This window comes from Panthera leo, chromosome C2 (assembly GCF_018350215.1).
Source record: "Panthera leo isolate Ple1 chromosome C2, P.leo_Ple1_pat1.1, whole genome shotgun sequence".
Lineage (NCBI taxonomy): Eukaryota > Metazoa > Chordata > Mammalia > Carnivora > Felidae > Panthera > Panthera leo.
This window is the reverse complement of record NC_056687.1, coordinates 55,068,433-55,083,896: the sequence shown is the minus strand read 5'-3', so window position 1 is coordinate 55,083,896 and position 15,464 is coordinate 55,068,433. Positions and strand designations below refer to the sequence as shown.

Sequence of the window (15,464 nt, the reverse complement as noted above, 5' to 3'; positions counted from 1 at the left end):
TTAAATATCTGATGATCCACTACCTAGAAGCATGTGTATGGCTCAGGGAGAGCAATTTAGAACAAATTCTAAACTACAAACAAATTTCCTTTTAATATGTCACCCATCCAGAGCCTTGTCTCGGAGTTGGTGTGTTCTCTCTCCATGAAAGCATTTAAGCGTAAGCTAACCAGCTGTTTAGAAAGAAATTATGAAGGGAATTCAAGGAACTTTTAGGTGGGTTAGACCAGACTTTTAATGTCTTTCCCAAACCTGAGAGTCTATGCTTCTTAGGTACAAAGTATCGGTAGGAAATCATGCAATCTATGCCTGTTGGGCCCAGGGGTCATGCTCTGTCTCAGCATTCTTATGACATCTTCTGCATACCTTTGTTTTGTCTGCTTTCTTGTACTCACATGCATATATTTTGTCTTCTTGGTGAGATGCTCTGGAGCCACAACCCACGTATAACCCAAAACGTCTGGTACAGTGATTTATTCATAGAAGGCACTGCAAAAATATTTGTGGAGTAGACTAACGAATATACAAATACACTAATAGATATGCAAATATGAGAATCCTTGATTTTCCTTCCACAACCTGCTTTTCTCTATATGTATGTACCTTATTTTGGTTCATGGCAGCATCCATTGCCCATTTTCTCAAGCCAAAAACCTGGTCATCTTTCTCTTTCTATCAAACCCCACGTTCTATCCACCAGCAGCAGACCTTGCTCTACTTTTGAGCTATGTCATATTTCAATGACTTCTGACCACCTCTAACACTATCGCTAATCTGGACAGGGGTCAGTAAACTGTGGCCTTGTGGGCCAAATCTAGCCTGTGGCCTGTTTTTGTAAATAAAGTTTTAATAAAACATCGTCACACCCATTTTATTTACATGTTGCCACTTGCCGCTTTCAGGGCTAAAATTGCTGAGTGGACGGGAGAAGTGTAATGGGGACCACGTGGCCCACAAAGTCTAACATACTTAATACCTGGCCTTTTAAAGAAAAAGTTTGCTGACAGGGGTCATCAGGTTTTCTACCACATACTCTTTTTTTGTTGTTTTTGTTTTTGCAACCCTTTAAAAATGTAGAAACTCTTATTAGCTCACTGGGTCTCCAATACAGGCCATGAGCAGGATTTGAGCAACAGGCTCTACTTTGCCAATGCTGTTCTAAACAAATGATCTTTTTAAAGCAAACATCAAATCACGTGACTCTCTGTTAAAAATCTACAAAGACCTCCCATTACACTTAAAATCCAAATGTCTTAGTATGGCCTGGACAGCCCTTGGGATCCAATACTGCTTACCTCTCTGGCTTTATCTCATATCATATGCTTCATCTCACTACCTTAGTTCTGTCCACTCTTGCCTCTGGCAGGACCTCAAACTTGCCAAGTGTGCTCCTGCCTCAGGGCCTTTGCACTCATCATTTGTCTGCCAAGAATACTTATACACAGATCTTAGGATTTGCTTTTCTCATTTAGGTCAGAGGGTTTTACTTGACTATCCCACTAAAATAGCTCCCAGTCAGTCCCCTAGTCATTGTTGATTTCTTTACTTTGCATGATTTCTTCAGAACACTAATGGGAAACTAAATTATTTATTCTTTGTTTACTTGACTAGTATCTTTCTACTCCATTAGAATATAATCACTCTGAGGACAGGCACTTTGTGTATGTGGCTAATGGCTACATTGCCAGCTCCTACTGGTACCCAGCACTTGGTAGGTATTTAATAAATTTTTTGTTGAATGGATGATTGACTAGTTATGTATAGTGAATATTCTTTCCCTTTGTCAAGTGATTAGGTTCCTGGAATAAGAATTTACATGAGTTCCCACCCCCTTTGAAGATACTGTTTCCTGGTGTTTTCTACATCTGCTGTTCATATGTATCTCCAACAGCCAATGGGCATCTTTTCCATCCTTGAAGAGGAATGTATGTTTCCTCAGGCTACAGATGTGACTTTCAAGACCAAACTTTTTGACAACCATTTTGGGAAGTCGGTTCATTTTCAGAAGCCCAAGCCTGATAATAAGAGATATGAAGCTCACTTTGAACTTGTCCATTATGCAGGAGTGGTAAGTTACTTCTAGACCCTCAGCCCTGAATTTTCCTGACTCAGGCTCAAATGCATTCAGTCAAAATCCCTAGATAATATATAAGTAAAATTTAGATTAAATGAAGAGATGAACAACAGCAACAAAAAAATCTCCGTTCCAGAAAAAAAGTTGGTGTAGCCTTTTAGCATTTAGGAAATGAAATCCCCATACTATAATAGTATTCCATGTGCACAAAGGTTAGAAATCTCAAAATAGACCCTGTCATCCCAGCTCAAAGTAAGACAGCTTCAGAAAGTCATGGAGATCATCAAAGTCATGGGTTTTTTCATATTTGTCCTTCCTTTTAACTTAACATTGTGTGACTGAGTGATTTCAACTGATCTTTTTATTGAAGTTTTTTAATTTTTTTATTCTCTCATAGAGACATATTCACTGTAAAGTAATGGCCTCCAAACTATGGCCAACAAAGGTTTCCAATGACTCTCGCTGCCTCTCCTCATTTCCCTACTGGTGTGTGTTGCCCCTTTTTTTCTGCTTTTCTGCTTATGGTCAGTGATTCCGGATGGAACAGAAAGATAATTGATGAAGGATAAAATAATACTTCAGCCTGAAAGTGACCTGCCAAGTGTACATAAATGTGCTTGTAATTGTCTTCTTTCAAATCCTTGAATATTAATTATAATGATATTTACAGTAAAATATCATTATAATTGCTAATTTTTTTGAATGTTCAGTGTGTGTCAGAGACAATTGGATTTTTTTCATCTATTCTTGCCTAGGAAGGAGAGCTGATGTGAATTGTTTCTACTGGAAATACAATTTAATTCTTTCTCCCTCTCCTTTCTAGCTGTCTCTCTCCCTTCCCTCCCCTTCTCTTCCTTTCTTTCTACAATGTAAATGGTAAAGCCTAAGAATCTCTTCGGGTTGCACAATGGAACTCCTGGAGTATTATTCAGTACTGTTACCTCAAACTAATTTAAAGTTAAAGGACCCATACAATTTATGATTTTTTTTAAAGGAATGCACAGGTTGCTATGTTAATTTATGCACTCTCTTCTTTTGTTACCTGAACTGCATGCCTTTCCAAAGGTGCCTTATAACATTAGTGGCTGGCTTGAAAAGAACAAAGACCTTCTTAATGAAACAGTGGTGGCTGTATTTCAGAAGTCATCAAATAGACTGCTGGCAAACCTTTTTGAAAATCACATGAGTACTGACAGTGGTGAGTTGAACAATCTTCCCTAATTTTTTAGCTTTAGAATGGAACCCATGGCTGCCTCAGCACTTATAAAAATCCTTGCTTCTTTCCTGTGATATCTGTGTCTGCTCCCTGTGGTCTGAGTCATCCCCTCTTATTAGCCTTTCTGTCCTCAGGCTGGTGGTTCTTCAGGGAAATGGTGCTTTAAGATGGATGTATTTCAAGGAAGCTGCTCTACTCTGCTTTTATCTTCTACTCAACCCAGCTGCAAAGAGGGAGCAGCAAACCATATTTTGATAAATGATTTTGGGGAAATAACAAGCCTCTTTAATCTATATTCCCCAAATATCTTGGATTTCTCCTTCACAGTGCTTTTATATTATAGTAATTTGGGATTATTATAAGCTTCATGAGGGCAGGGATTAGGTCTGATTTATTTAATTGTAGCCTCAAGCGTGTAGCAAATGCCTGTTTAGCAGACACTCCATAAATATTTATTGGCCAACAAATAACTAATCTTGTTTAGTACTTTGTAATTTACAAAGCACTTTTATATATATTATCTTACTCAGTCCATGCCATGACACTTTCAGATACAGATAGAGGAAAATGTCTTCTTACCTTATAGAAACAAGTACAGAAGAGTCAAGGAGAATCCCCAATTTCACAAATCTACTGTTAAAAGATAAACTAAAGCATGTTAAAGTTTTTGAGCATTTATTTGAACACAAATTAATTCAAATGGGGTTGTGTCAAACCCTCAGTGTTTAAGACTTTTCCACCAGCAGGAGCTCAGGGAGATACTTTATGGAGAAAACATAGAAGCAAAGTAAGGAAGTTATTGACTGGTTGTAGTTTAAAGCCTAGTTGACTGTGATTGGTTGTCCTTAGCAGTTTGATTTTAGGGCATGTACAAGCTTAGATTATGTCTTGCTAATATAGGCCACTACAGAGTCTGAGCCACATCAGTGTAATGGCCCCTTGTTTAGTTAACTTAACACTAGTAAATTCAAAGCCAAGGTAGGAAGCAGAACTTCTGCTTCCTGGCCTGGTGCCTATACCACTCTCACTGTCTTCCAGAAACAAAACAGAGAGATGTACAGGCTACATGTATTTAGGACCTAATTCAGACTTTTGCACAATGATACAAAGGATTTGAAGATACTGAGCCCACATTGCTAACATCAGCCACACAACTGGATTAATGCTAGCTACAGAGGGAAACTCTCCATGATTCATAGCAAAAGTCACAGATTGGAAGGCCCCGAGCAGAGCCTTGCCTTCACATGGTTTGTTTGGTCCACATGGGTTAAAAAAAAAAAATCAGAAGTTGCCATGTACACAGTTGGGTTTCCTTTTGTCTTCAAAAAGTGGAAAACATGGGAAAAGAGAAAAACTGGCCAGCCTAGATTCAGATACCCTTGTGGCAATGGGTGAGGTGTATCAGCTCTTCTTTAAGGGATGTGTGCTCTCATTCCCTAACCTTCTCACTGCCCTGCTGTCTCACACCCAGCTTCAAGTTAATTCCTGGCCCCATCAGGCTGATTTGGGACTCCTGATTGACACAGTCAAGAAATGGAGAGAGAATTTGGCACTTCCTGGCTTCATCAGCACATGATGACATAATTCAGGAGCGAGCCTGAAATCCTGTTGGCCTGCCTTGAGAAGAGGTTGAGAAATGAAAGCTATTGTATTTGGACCCTGATAATCTTCAGGCAGCACATTTGCCTGATTCTAATGGTTTCTAAAGTGCCCCTGAGCAGTCAGTTAGTGACTCCTAAGCTTACAGCTCCCAAATGGGTCATTCTCTGAACATAAGAGATCAGGCAGCGGTGCAGGCAGAGAATCAGAGAGGAAATCATCTTCTAACTCTTCAGAGCATGTGCTGTGTCCTTTGGAAGTAGAAAAGAAGAACTATCTAGAATGTCTTTTTTGGGGTGATTTTTCAAGAACCTCCTGAAAATACTTGCCTGCATGTTTCTTATTCATCCAAACGTTAAATTACCCATAATAACCATCCTTTCTTCTGGGGACTCCAAGTACTTTAAACCAAAGTTATAATTAAAAAAAAATATATTAATAATGGAAGGTAGTAGTATTCTCTTTTCATAGATGGAGAAACTAGTGTACAAAGAAGTCAAGTGATTCATTTGGAGGGCCTGGGACATGTCAGTAGGACATTAGTGATTAGGTTTTAGGACATCTGCTCCAGCACAGGTACTACTCAGGCACAGGGAAGATTTTCTTTTTCATGTTGGCAGCTGGCCCATTTTTTCCAGATTGCCTAGGGATTTTGTGCTTGTTGTTGCTGTACATCTTTGTGAGTTAGCACTACACAAATGTTTGTAAAACAATTTGGCTTAGCATAGATTCTTTTGCTACAAGAAAATGGAAATAGATGGTTTTTTATAAATTATAAAAGTGATGCATGGTGTTGCCAAAAACACAGACTATATGGAAAAATAAAAAGAGAAATGTAAAAGTTATCTATAATTTCATCTAGAGTGGTAGCAATTGCTAACATTTTGGCCTACACTCCTCCCAATATTTTTTATGTATATAGTCACTAATAATACAACTACACTGAAAACCATGTATAGATACCGAGGATCATAACACGCAAACTGTAACCTACTTTTTCTCTTAAAATAACTCCTAGAAATCCTTCTATGCCAGTAATATGGATCCACATCATCATTTTAAAAGGTCACAGTGTTTCATTGTATACGCACACACACACTCTCTCATAATTTAATCAGTCAATCCATTGATAGACATTTGTTGATAATTTAATTTTCTGCTTTGTTTTTTTGCTGTAACTAAACAATGCTGCAGCAAGTTTCTTCACACAGTTGCCTATTTCCTTAAGGAAGAGCACTAGAAATAGACATTTGTGTTGAGACAAATATTTCTAAAGCTTTTGATAGATGTTGCCATATTGCTTCTAGAACTTGACGAATTTATACTTTCATCAACAGGGTATGGTAATGTGACAAGAAAAGAGCTTTTTAAATGCTTTCTTCTTCTTTTTTTAGCTCTACAGTTTGGGGAGAAGAAACGCAAGAAAGGAGTTTCATTCCAAATGGTTGCATCTCTGCATAAAGTAATTTTTAATTACATCTATTCATATATTAACTACTTCACAACCCGCATATATTATTATTTATTTGAAATTTCACATCTTCAAATGAGGGCAAAGCATTTGAAGTTAGCCGAGTTGGAAAAGTTGAAGTCTATCTTGATATAAATGGTTTTTCCATGGACACTGTTGGTGCCCCACATAGGTCCCCTTTATCAGCCCTGTACCCATCTTCCAGCTGATAAGAATGTCAGCTCATAACAACTTACAGGTGCCAGGATTGCCACTGTCAAATGAGAAGCTAACCTATGTCCTTACTCACCCCTGTAGACTCTGGCCCCTTTCTTGCCTCAAGGTAGGGACTGAGTGTGGTACAATTGGTGCATTTACGCTCAGAGCTCATTCAGGGATCACTTTCGACTTTGAATCCATATCATTGCTTTTTTCTTCCCCTATCCTACCCTAGTTCTCAAATAAACCCTTCAAACCAGAATCCCCAACTCAGATTCTACTTCCAGAGAATCTGACCTAAGAAGAATTTGCATACTGAAAACTTGAAAAACAGTTTATGTGTTCAAGTCATTTTATTGCCCAGTCATAAATTATTGCTATCAAATTCAAAACAGGTAGATCTGATTCACAACAGAACTGTATCTGTCAGATAAATATTGGCTTGTCATAGGAAAGAAATAATGTATGGTTTGGTAAGCAGGGAAAATGTTGAATTCATTATTTTATTGTTGATATGCATCTTGGCTTTACGATTAAGTTGATGGACTTGGAGACAATTGTGAGGTAGATTGGTGTTTTTAGTGATTTGCAAAGTGATTTTGTGTTTGTTATGGTCTCTATTTAAGGAAAACCTAAATAAATTGATGACTAAGCTGAAATCAACAGCGCCTCATTTTGTGAGATGCATAAATCCCAATGTGAACAAAAGGCCAGGTAAGAACTAGACTTCTTTGTAATCCGTACTGGGGAATACATTTGATTCAAGCTATGTTGAATGTCTTTTTTAAAAAAATTACTGGTCCCTTTTATATAAGAGTAGATTTCTGATAGAAAAATGAAAGTAAGTTAAAAGCGAGGTCTTCAGAACTTCCTTAAGATTGCTTTTGAATTGAGATTCAAGTGGACATACAGAAGGATTTCACGAATCCGACCCAACTGGGTAACATTAGAATGCTTGATATTAGCATTGAAATTCCTCCTTGAATTTCACACTAAAACCTGGATGAGCTTCTATGCCATTGCCTATGAGGGCAAAGTATAATAAAAGGAATTAGATAATCACTGGAGGAATTAAGGTAGATATTTAGGCATAAAGGAGATTATTTGATCTGAATTATCTAAATTGACCATAAAGACAGTTCCTAAATCCATTTCTAATTGTTAAGAACTCCCTCCAGTCTTCCTCGCCAATACTAATATCTTCGTTCTCCCTACAGCACCCATCTCTTTAGCTATGTCTTCTGAGGCATGGGCAGTTTTTTTTTTTTAATGTTTCTTCCCCCACCCCAGTTTTATTGAGATATAATTGACATATAGCACTACAGTATAAATTTAAGGTGTACAGCACAATGATTTGGCTTACATATATTGTGAAATGTTTACCAAGTTTAGTTAACATTCGTCACCTCATATAGATATTTTTTTTTCTTGTGATAAAAATTCTTAAAATTGATTCTGTTAACTTTACTCTTTTGATGCTTAACTTTTCAAATATACCATATAGCAGTGTTAATTGTATTCATCATGTTGTATGTTATATCCCTAGTACTTATTTATCTTATGACTGGAAGTTAGTGCCTTAGGACCACCTTCGTCCAATTTCCCCTTCCTCACCCACCCCCTGTTTCTGGCAACCACAAATCTAATCTCTTTTCCTATGAGTTTGGGTTTGTTTGCTTTTAGATTTCACATATAAGTGAGATCACACAGTATTTATATTTCTTTGCCTGACTTATTTCACTTAGTATAATGCCTTCAGTGTCCTTCCATGTTGTTGCATATGGCAGGACTTTCTCCTTTTTTATGGCTGAATAATATTCCATTGTGTATACATGTATATATGTATGTATGCGCAAGCACACACACACACACACATACACACACACACACCTCACCTTCTTTATCCATTCTTCCATCTCTGAACACTTAGGTTGTTTCCGTATCTTGGTTATTGTAGTGGATGCTTTTTGATGAAAGGACAGCAGTAGGTGGGTGGTGGTAAATTATTTGTTTGTGTATTTAATTGCCCAAACAAAGTTTTTACCATTATTAACTACATGGATTGCTTTCCTCACATAATGGGTTTGAAGATTCTCAGACTTCTTTTTGGAATTACAGGCTCCTATATAACTTGGTCAGAGGCTGTCAGCTCAAAGTTATATGTGTGATACACACTTAAGTCTTCAGAGCACTAATCACCTTTGGAATATGTAGCCAGCCAGATGCTGCTGATTCTAATTTCTGAGGTTCTGTAGTATCTTGCATTTTTATTAACCTCCTGTAATTAAGACCCTAATCTTGACAGCCTGTGACCTATTTTGGGAAAGTGTGATACTAAACAATGATACTGCAGTTTGGGTTTTTGCAACACAAACACTTCATGTTCATTGACTCTGTATGTTTTTGTCTCATTGTTTCTTATCAGCTGGGTTTCTGAATGCATCTAGGGACACTGCTTCCATTTGGCAAGAAATCTAATTAGCTGCCTCTATTTTGGAGCAATTCTGTTACCTATTAGAGTTGTCTCCCATAGAGTCAGCTCTGATTTTAGCAGTTATTTTCTTTTTTTTCTTAAGTTATAAGACAAAGTCATAAGAAAAGCTTTGTGATCTAATCAAGACAGTTTTTCATATGTGCTTAAAGAGAATAGCATGATTGACCTTTTGGGGTCATAGAGGTCCACTTGTTCCCCTTTTTACAGATCATCTGTTTCTATCTATGAAAGGAATTAGAGTACAGGAAGATGAATATATGGCTTAGAGTTTATTTCTGTGACTTTGGACATAAACAGAGAATCATCTGATTTCCATTTTTCTTACAATACTTTCATAGCCCTTTGTGTTAAGAGGAACACTACTTGGCTTCTTCCTGAAGACTCCTTGGAAGGCTCCTTGGAAGGTTTATCTAAGGCTTCTCTCAGAGATTGCTGCTGCAGCTCTAGTAGGGTTTCATCTGATAAACGTGGAAGTGATAGGAAGATGCTTATGCTATAGAATAAAACTTAGGTGCTCTCAAGATAGTGAGGAGAGAATGCAGGCTGGCATGTGCTCAAGTCTTTCATAAATAGTAAACAATTTTGTGGCTGTGCTCATCTTCTCCTTTCTTTGTATTCCCCCTTCTTGTAATCCCTTTTCCTTCCTACTTGGAGGTGGCAGTTGCCTTTTGTGTTCTTATACTCCTTTCTGGCTGGTTCTGGCCAGAGAATGGATATAATGCCAGCTATTTACAATTCTAGCAAAAATGTATTCTTTTTTGCCTTCTAGGTGTATTTGCTTATAAAACTTGACAAACTGTGAGTTAAAAGGTTCATTCTGTGTTAAAGGAATTTTGAGTAAATCCTATTTGGAGTAAATCCTATTTGGAGACTCTTGCATGAAAGGATGGGTACTGTGAGTGTCCTCAGGCTGGGGAGTGAGTGAATGCCTACTACCTATTATGTAAAGAGCACAAAATTCAAACATTTTTAAAATCTCAAGATGCAGCAATTAGGACAAAATCTTGAGTAATAATCTTTTTTGGACACAGACTAAGCGCGGCCCTTCTTCTTCAGGTGTATTGGACCCTTACTTGGTTCTGCAGCAGCTGCGTTGTAATGGTGTCTTAGAAGGGATCAGGATATGCTGTGAAGGTTTTCCGAACCAACTGTTGTATGCTGATTTTAAACAAAGGTAAAGATATACATCCTAGGACCCAAGGAACCTAAGGCATTCTGCTTTCCTCTCTTTCTGAGTGTTTAGGCATGCATTGTTTGTTTGGTTGATGTCCTCCAGACTACAGATCGATGTGTTTTGGTGGTGGTGAGATATATGACGACAGAGTTCCATTATTACTTCCCCTTAAATCCAACATCCATGTAGCTGTAATATCCTTAAATCTCTATTAACAGATAATAGACCTACATATAGAAGAAATATATACAGAAGAAAGACATGGAGGCTGAATTGAATTTCTGAAATGTTGTATGTACTTAATCGTAGCTGCCTTCCAAGTAGGCTGTTGCTTTACTAGCAAGCCTGTGAAAGAAAGGAAGCCAGCAGGGTGTGTGGCAGGCCGCAGGAGAGGCATTTTTGCTTTCTATTTCCTGAATTCCGAAAGTGTAAATTATAGGTCATCAAACAAATTTGAGCCAAGTATGGTAGAGTAGAAAGAGTACCTGTCTCAGAATTAAGAGGCATATTTCTAGTTCTCTGCCAGCTCACCATTAGGGTGAAGAAATCTTGGAAGAGACATTTAATGTCTCTGCTTTTCAGTTTTCTTACCTGTACAATAGAGATACTTAAGCCTGGCTCTTTCTCTCCCTTTGACTCTCAATCTCTCCTTCCGTCTGTAACTGAGCAGAGAATCAAATGATGTTGTCTCTAAAGTACTATAAAAATACACACTATTATGCCAAAGTAAGGTTTTATTGCTTGTATCCTCATTATTTTTTCCAGGAGTTTTCCAAAAGTTGAACATATTGATAGGAGAGGTACAAGTCTGTACCTTCTTTACCTCACTTGTCCAAATTATTCTTCGTTTGAATCATATGACCTCTCTGATCCCAGGACTTATTCTTTATCTATTTTAAATTAGGTACTGCATCCTGAACCCCAGGGCCTTTCCAAAGAGTAGGTTTGTGAGCAGCAGAAAAGCCACTGAAGAATTACTTGCCTCATTGGAGATAGACCATATCCAGTATCGCTTTGGAATCACTAAGGTAACAGAAAACTAGGAAGAATGCATTTGGAGAAGAGTGGGAGGAAAGAGTGTGTATCTTAAAATAAAATACCCATGAAAGTGCAATGATAAGGCATTCTACAGTTCTTGTGACCGCAAATAACACAAATAGAGCTTGGTTGAAAGTGGAAACTTCAACGCTGTTTGGGAGAAAACTCAATGTTTCTTAAACCTCAGTCTTGAGTACATTTGCATTTTTATAATTATTCATTTAAGTAAGTTTGGGCCAAGATATAAATATTGAATTAACCTTGCTGTGCTAGAAAATGTGCATCGACATCAGAGCTAGAAGAAGGTAAATCAGCTTATTGGAATGAACTGCTTGTATGTGTGTGAATTGGTTTATTCACAAGTACTCTTTTAGGGAATTAATTCTAGGAGACTATATGAGTAATTAAAAATGTTTAAGTCCCTGGGTGGATCAGTCAGCTAAGCGTTTGACTCTTGATTTCGGCTCAGGTCTTGGTCTTAGGATTGTGAGATGGAGCCCCACGCTAGGCTCTGTGCTGAGTGTGGAGCCTGCTTAAGAATCTCCCTCTCCCTCTCTCTCTCTCTACCCCTCCACAACTCACTTTCTCTCTCTCTCTCTCTAAAAAAATAAAATAAAATAATGTTAAGATCAACCCCACTATCTAAAAAAATTAATCCAAAATTAAGTCCCTTAAATGTAGTTTACTAAATTCTGTCTCATGTTAGATGATTTTGGAATAACCCACATATTATGGGAAACTTCTAATAGATTTGGTTTTAGTTGATGGTCAACATCAAGTTATTCCTAATGACATCCATAGAAGGATCAAATTGTTAGAAGGAGAATTGGAAGGTCTAGGGTAAAGAGCTCACAGAAAAAGAACTCCATTAGGACATGATTATAAAATGTTAGTCGACTCCCATCTTTTGAGTTCTTGAGAGTCTGTTTCTGGTGTTCGTTGTTTCTGCTGATTTCCACTACTGGTCTCTTGCTTCCTTGTGTGCTTAGTTATTTTTGCTGTATACTACTCATCTAGACTAGGACTAGCATGAGTAAAAAGAGCCTCCTAAAGCACAAAATTTGAGAAGCACTCACTATTAAGGTTATGTAAGTACTGACTTATACAACCTTAAAAGTGAGAGCTTCCTTAAAATTGTGCCTGACACCTCACTCACCTCATCTTGGCCATTACTAATAATTCTTGAAAAAGTGTATGTGGACTCATTAATATCGAAGACAAAGTGAATTCTCTGGAGCAGAGATCAAAAACTTTGGTGTAAGGTCCATCTACATGGACTATTTTTTATATGTTAAAATGGTTTGAGCAATCCCTATCAAAATAACACCAGCATTCTTCACAGAGCTAGAACAAACAATCCTAAAATTTGTATGGAACCAGAAAAGACCCTGAATAGCCAAAGTAATCTTGAAAAAGAAAACCAAAGCTGGAGGCATCACAATTACAGACTTCAAGCTGTATTACAAAGCTGTAATCATCAAGACAGTATGGTACTGACACAAAAACAGACACTCAGATCAATGGAACAGAACAGATAACCCAGAAATGGACCCACAAACGTACGGCCAGCTAATCTTTGACAAAGCAGGAACGAATATCCAATGGAATAAAGACAGTCTCTTCAGCAAATGGTGCTGGGAAAACTGGACAACAACATGCAGAAAAATGAACCTGCATCATTTTCTTACACCATACACAAAAATAAACTCAAAAAGGATGAAAGACCTAAATGTAAGACAGGAATTCATCAAAATCCTCGAGGAGAAAGCAGGCAAACACATCTTTGATCTCGGCCACAGCAACTTCTTACTCAACACATCTCTGGAGGCAAAGGAAACAAAAGCAAAAATGAACTGTTGGGATCTCATCAAAATAAAAAGCTTCTGCACAGCGAATAAAACAATCAGCAAAACTAAAAGGCAACCAACAGAATGGGAGAACATATTTGCAAATGACATATCAGATAAAGGGTTAGCAAACAAAATCTATAAAGAACTTATCAAACTCAACACCCAAAAAAACAAATAATCCAATGAAGAAATAGGCAAAAGACATGAATAGACACTTCTCCAAAGAAGGCATCCAGATGGCCAACTGACCCATGAAAAAATGCTCAACATCACTCATCATCAGGGAAATGCAAACCAAAACCACAATGAGATACCACCTGACACCTGTCAGAATGGCTAACATTAACAACTCAGGCAACGACCGATGCTGGCAAGCATGTGGAGAAAGAGGATCTCTTTTGCACTGCTGATGGGAATGCAAACTGGTGCAGCCACTCTGGAAAACAGTATGGAGGTTCCTCCAAAAATTAAAAATAGAACTACCCTATGACCCAGCAATTGCACTACTAGGTATTTATCCAAGGGATACAGGTGTGCTGTTTTGAAGGGGCACATGCACCCCAATGTTTATAGCAGTGCTATTGACAATAGCCAAAGTATGGAAAGAGCCCAATGTCCATCGATGGATGAATGGATAAAGAAGATGTGGTATATATATACAATGGAATATTACCTGGTAATCAAAAAGAATGAAATCTTGCCATTTGCGACTATGTAGATGGAACTGGAGGGTATTATGCTAAGTGAAATTAGTCAGAGAAAGACAAATGTCATATGACTTCACTCATATGAAGAATTTAAGATACAAACAGATGAACAGAAAGGAAGGGAAGCAAAAACAATATAAAAACAAGGAGGGTGATAAAACATAAAAGACTCTTAAAAGAGAGCAAACAGAAGGTTGCTGAAGGGGTTCTCGGGGGTGGGGATGGGCTAAATGGGTAAGGGGCATTAAGGAATCTATCCTGAAGTCATTGTTGCACTGCATTGTATGCTAACTAACTTGGATGTAAATTAAAAAAATAAAAATAATAAATTAATTAAAAATGGTTTGACATTTTTAAATGGTTGTTTTTTAAAAAGAAGGGGGAAGAGTAAGAGGTGAGGAAGGAAGGAACAAGAGGAGGAGGAGGAGATGAAGAAGATTCTTTAGATCTATGAAAATTCTATGTGATCTATAAAGTCCAAAGTATTTTCTATCTGGCCTTTTACAGAAAAGTTTGCAGACCCCTGCCTGGCACTTCTGAACACTGCCTGGCTGAGTCTAACTTAAAACTTAAACCAGTTTCCCTTGACAACCTACACATTATTAACAGATAAGGAGAATAGTCTATGTTCTTTTTACTTTAAGTTTGTTTATTTATTTTTGAGAAACAGTGAATTGGAGAGGGGCAGAGAGAGAGAGAGAGAGAGAGAGAATCCCAAGCAGGCTCTGCAGTGCAGAGCCTGATGGGGCTTAAACCCATGAAGTTGTGAGATCATGACCTGAGCCAAAGCTGAGAGTCAGATGTTTAACTGATTGAGCCACCCAGGCACCCCAAGAATAGTCCATATTCTTAAGGAACCAAAATAACCACAAGATTAAATAAAATATTTTTTGCAAACTTTGAATTTATAAAATCAAACTTTCTAGAATGTGCATTTTACCCACTGAGTAAAACTTGACAAGAAATACAACTAATCAATGAGTATATTAGTTTATACAGTCATTCATTAGACATTTAATAAATACCCATTGTGAGTGGAAGTAATATCTGACTTATTTATTTTAGGTGTTTTTAAAAGCTGGTTTTCTGGAACAACTGGAAGCAATGAGAGATGAGAGACTTTCTAAAGTCTTCACAATGTTCCAAGCCAAAGTACGGGGCAAACTGATGCGAATCAAGTACCAGAGGATTCTGGAAGAGAGGTATGATATCACTACCCTTCACCCCCACTGCTAGAGTAGTGGTGTACCTAAATCAATGTGACCTTATCTCATTGTCTTATAATAGGTCAAGGTAAAGAACTGCAACCTCTGCTTATGTGGGGACATCACTTAAAAATTTTAAATCATGGAACACCAAACAGAGCACAAAGGGCTTTTATTGCCTTATCCAACCAAGTATAAACATAATTCAGGTATTTCTTGTATTGTTTCCAGCCTTCCCTTTGGAGGGATTCTTTATAGTCAAGGAAGTCTGGATCTCTGAGGATGGTGTGACTCACATTTCGTAATAGAAGCAGACTTGGAAAAGTTTGCATGCCTGCCACAGTCAACTCTCAGGAAGTTTGCTGCAGAGTGGGGAGGTGTCTTGACCCCTTTCCAACCTCCCCTGGGTCAGAAACTATGGCTGTTGGTGATATGTAA

The 15,464-nt window shown here is 37.8% G+C and overlaps 1 protein-coding gene across 1 annotated transcript in view; it reads left to right on the top strand.

Moving 5' to 3' along the window:
* The window catches only part of MYH15 (myosin heavy chain 15), a 151,082-nt gene that overhangs the window by 54,850 nt on the left and 80,768 nt on the right, over positions 1-15,464 (top strand). The window contains exons 16-22 of the mRNA XM_042902997.1: positions 1,892-2,068; positions 3,140-3,272; positions 6,284-6,351; positions 7,185-7,272; positions 10,109-10,226; positions 11,131-11,254; positions 14,887-15,023. Coding sequence (XP_042758931.1) covers positions 1,892-2,068; positions 3,140-3,272; positions 6,284-6,351; positions 7,185-7,272; positions 10,109-10,226; positions 11,131-11,254; positions 14,887-15,023 — 845 coding nt within the window. The remainder of the gene's footprint in view (positions 1-1,891; positions 2,069-3,139; positions 3,273-6,283; positions 6,352-7,184; positions 7,273-10,108; positions 10,227-11,130; positions 11,255-14,886; positions 15,024-15,464) is intronic.